Raw genomic sequence first — 4208 nt, forward strand, 5'->3', positions numbered from 1 at the left:
AGTAGAGTTGACCAGAGTATAGTAGAGTTGACCAGCGTAGACTAGAGTTGACCAGAGTATAATAGAGTTGACCAGAGTAGACTAGAGTTGACCAGAGTATACTAGAGTTGACCAGAGTAGACTAGAGTTTACCAGAGTATAGTAGAGCTGACCAGAGTTGACCAGACTTTACTAGAGTATACTAGAGTTGACCAGAGTTTACTAGAGATGACCAATGTATTCTAGAGTATACTAGAGTATACTAGAAATGACCAGAGTTTACTAGAGATGACCAGAGTATTCTAGTTTACTAGTATATTCTGTACATCTATATCTTGTGGCTTTACAAGGTCGGCCTATACACTACAAGCACTTAGATCTTTATTCAACTAAAGGATTTGTTTTAATGTTCATGTATTTATGTCATATTTAATATAGGTTTTTATTTGGTTTAAGCAGAGCTTCACTATTTTGGAATAGGATGAAATCTCAGATCAGTTGTTTGGGACTGTACTTCACATTTGCTATCCACTTTCTTTCCTTCCTCCATATTGTACTGCATTACCTATCAATGTAGAGACTGGGTGCACACAAAATAAATACAATATGTATTTTATTTCATATAATTCAGCCAACCCCATAACTACATTACCCATGAAGCTCTGRGTGTCTCTATTATATTCCAGGGTCTACATGTGAGCAGCCCTTCGTCCCAGTGAATGGGGAGTTCTCCTGTTCAGAAGAGGAGGACGGGGTCAACTGTACTCTGTACTGTAAAGACGGATACAGCTTCACACAGCAGGCCGACCACAGCTACTTCTGTGCTAACAACGGAGTGTGGGAGCCGCCACACTTGCCCGACAGACCCGACTGCTCCTGTGAGTGACCTTAGTCATAGGCTGCATCCTAAATGGAACCCTATTCACTATTTAGTGCACTACTTTGAACCCTGGTCTTTGGGTATGGGTGCCATTTGGGACACATTCCTATAGTACATTTTCTTTGACWGTTTTTTTTTCATCACTTTGGTGCAATTTTCACAAGTATGTGGTCCATTTTCACAACTCAGTACAAAACTCTTGTCAGATAATCAAAAAGGCAGTTGTTTCAAAACTCTAAGCACATTTTCAATTGACTAAGCTAACATATGGAATTGTTTTAAGATAATCATACCATGGATCATTTAGCTATTTGATTTTGAATTTTAGGAACCCTTTAGGTATAAAAAATATATAAATTKAAATTATTTGATAAATTATTGAATTTGGCCTTTACTATAGCCCATAGAAACGCATTGAACAGCACATTCATGAATGGCAAAAAAGACAGTCAAAAAATMTATCATAAGGAATAAGGATTTGAAGTGTCTGTCCTATATCTAGGGGCTATAAGAAAGCTCAGGAAATATGGGACAAAGCACCTCCATAATACCATTCGTTTGTATGGGTTACCTTCAGACGAGTCCCGTGACACTTGTGGGGGTCGTAGAACAAAATGGAAAACTACCGCGGGTTTGTGAGTCACCCCTCTTCATATTAGTTTGCAGCTCAAACGGTTTGGATGCTASAGACAGAAGTTGGCACATCAGCGTTACCGACTTCAGACGAGTCCCATTTGATGGGGATTTTTTTATTACCTTACTTAGATTGATACACGGGTATCAAGGATTAAAATACATTTGACTATTACTTAACCCGACTGCTCTTAATTGATGATCACGTTAAACGTTTGCTAAACCTATAGATTTTACATGTGAACTGGTTTAACTACTACATATTTTGAGAACGACATKATGAAAATGTATCTGCAAAGTAGAAACATAAAAGTATACTGAACAAAATATAATGTATATGTGCTGAAKTAAAAGATACCCACTAAAAGCATATTTCTCTAAAATGTTGTGCATAAATTTATTTACATCCCTTTTAGTGAGCATTTCTCATTTGCCTAGATAATTCATAATCCACCTGACAGGTGTGGCATATCATGAAACTGATTAAACAGCTTGATCATTACACAGGMGCACCTTGTGCTGGGGGCAATAAAAGGCAACTTCAGCATGAAAATGCACAGCCCCATGTCACAAGGATCTGTACACAATTCCTGGAAGCTGGAATTCCATGGCCTGCATACTCATCAGAAATGTCACCCATTGAGCATGTTTGGGATGCTCTGGATTGACGTGTACGACAACGTGTTCCAGGAGCCGCCAATATCCAGCAACTTRGCACAGCCATTGAAAAGGAGTGGGACAACATTCCACAGGCCACAACAGCCTGATCAACGCTATGCAAAGGAGATGTGACACACTGCATTAGGCAAATGGTGGTGGTGGTCCCGTGGTCCCGTGTGGCTCAGTTGGTAGAGCTCAGTTGGTAGAGCATGGCGCTTGCAACGCCAGGGTTGTGGGTTCATTTCCCACGGGGGGACCAGGATGAATATGTATGAACTTTCCAATGTGTAAGTCGCTCTGGATATGAGCGTCTGCTAAATGACTTAAATGTAAATGTAAATGTGGTCACACCAGATACTGACTGGTTTTCTGATCCACGTATCCATGACCAACAGATGCATATCTGTATTCCCAGTCAGGTGAAATCCATAGATTAGGGCCTAATGAATTCATTTACATTGAACGAGTTCTTTATATGAACTGTAACTCAGTCAAATCTCAGAAATTGTTGCGTGTTGCGTTTATATTTTTGTTCAGTYTATGATATATACTCGAATGTACTACTATGYTGATGAGTATTATGATTGTACTTCACAGTAAGTTTCAAAAACATCTGATATTGACAAGATCAGCGATGTACGGTATGTAACAAATACATTTGAATCAAAGTMTATTGGTRGCGTACAGAGATTAGCAGATGGTACAGCAGGTGTAGCGAAATGCTTGTGTTTCTAGCTCCTACAGTGCAGTATTACAATATCAATACAATACAATACCAATATGCAAATAATCCAGAAAGTCCAAAACAAGAAATAAATGCATCCCCTATGAAGTAAACATGCCATGCTCTTATGAACTGAGCCACATACAGGACAACTACAAAACACAAGTGCAATATAATACTGTAAAATACAATACATGATTATAATAAAGCTGGAAGATGTATGATTGCCATCCCCATGAGCGTACCACCCTACTTCAGGCCATGGATGAGATATGCAATGACGTCATACCTACAGTATGTCAGGCTTGGATTCGCCGTGCCAAAAGGTTTATCCCCAGGTGCATGAACAATGAGGACATTTACTGTGATGTCAATGAGAAGCTAAAGTATGACCAATGAGAACATTTACTGCGATTTCGATGAGAACATATGGCCAACTGCTTAAGACAGACTTAATGCAAACTAGTGGCTGCTAAACATTATGTTTCTTTAATTTATTTCATTTGATAACATTGTGAAAGATGTCTTCAATGATCACATCTTTGTCTTCAATGATCACACCTATAAATTGATACATTTTAATGGGTAGTGCAAGTGTATTGCCTAATGTGAAAACAGTGTAATGTATTGTAATTTACAGTACTGTTGCAAACTACATTCAAAGGGCAATTTTGAATCATGTCTCTTAAATTTGCTATTGGATTAACTGGTTGTTAAAATGACTTAATATGGAAGATYTCWTTATATTGTGTTTTGGTGATTAAACCAATGTACTCATTAAATTTCACAGTAAACTTTTATTTGGGGTTAAGATGTCGTCAAACAAAAGGAATGCACAATAAAAGGTTTTAAATGTAAGACTGGCTGGTTTACAAGTGTTARCAGTTTGGAGTTTTGTACAAAGAGTTTTGAAAATTCACCACATGATTGTGAAAATAGTACCAGTGATAAAAAATTTCATATTTAGTCGCATCCTCTCTTTCCACCTCTTAAATTACAGTTACAGTCTACAGTAGCTGTACATGCATGCTTTTCATTATTGAAATGAAATAATGTGTGTGCGTGTGTTTGCATGTCTGTGTGTGTGTGTGTGTGTGTCCTGTCCCTCTATCCCAGTGAACCGTATTGCCAACCATGGCTTCAAGCCCTTTGAGATGCTGTTCAAAGCCTCTCGCTGTGATGACCTGGACCTGTGATCAAGTCCTTCACTGGGGAGTTCAGCACTAACTAGGAGACATGGTGAGAACACAGGAACACACACAACACACACACACACACACACAACACACACACACACACACCACACACACACACACACACACACACACACCA

General features: G+C 38.7%; 1 protein-coding gene across 1 annotated transcript in view; it reads left to right on the top strand.

Moving 5' to 3' along the window:
* Positions 1–4208, top strand: part of LOC112071570 (sushi, von Willebrand factor type A, EGF and pentraxin domain-containing protein 1-like) — a gene marked incomplete at its 5' end in the record, with an annotated part of 75721 nt that overhangs the window by 991 nt on the left and 70522 nt on the right. The window contains 3 exon segments of the mRNA XM_070439442.1: positions 666–857; positions 3993–4069; positions 4072–4096. Of these exon segments, the coding sequence (XP_070295543.1) occupies positions 666–857; positions 3993–4069; positions 4072–4096 (294 nt within the window).

Source organism: Salvelinus sp. IW2-2015, unplaced genomic scaffold, assembly GCF_002910315.2.
Source record: "Salvelinus sp. IW2-2015 unplaced genomic scaffold, ASM291031v2 Un_scaffold1645, whole genome shotgun sequence".
NCBI lineage: Eukaryota > Metazoa > Chordata > Actinopteri > Salmoniformes > Salmonidae > Salvelinus > Salvelinus sp. IW2-2015.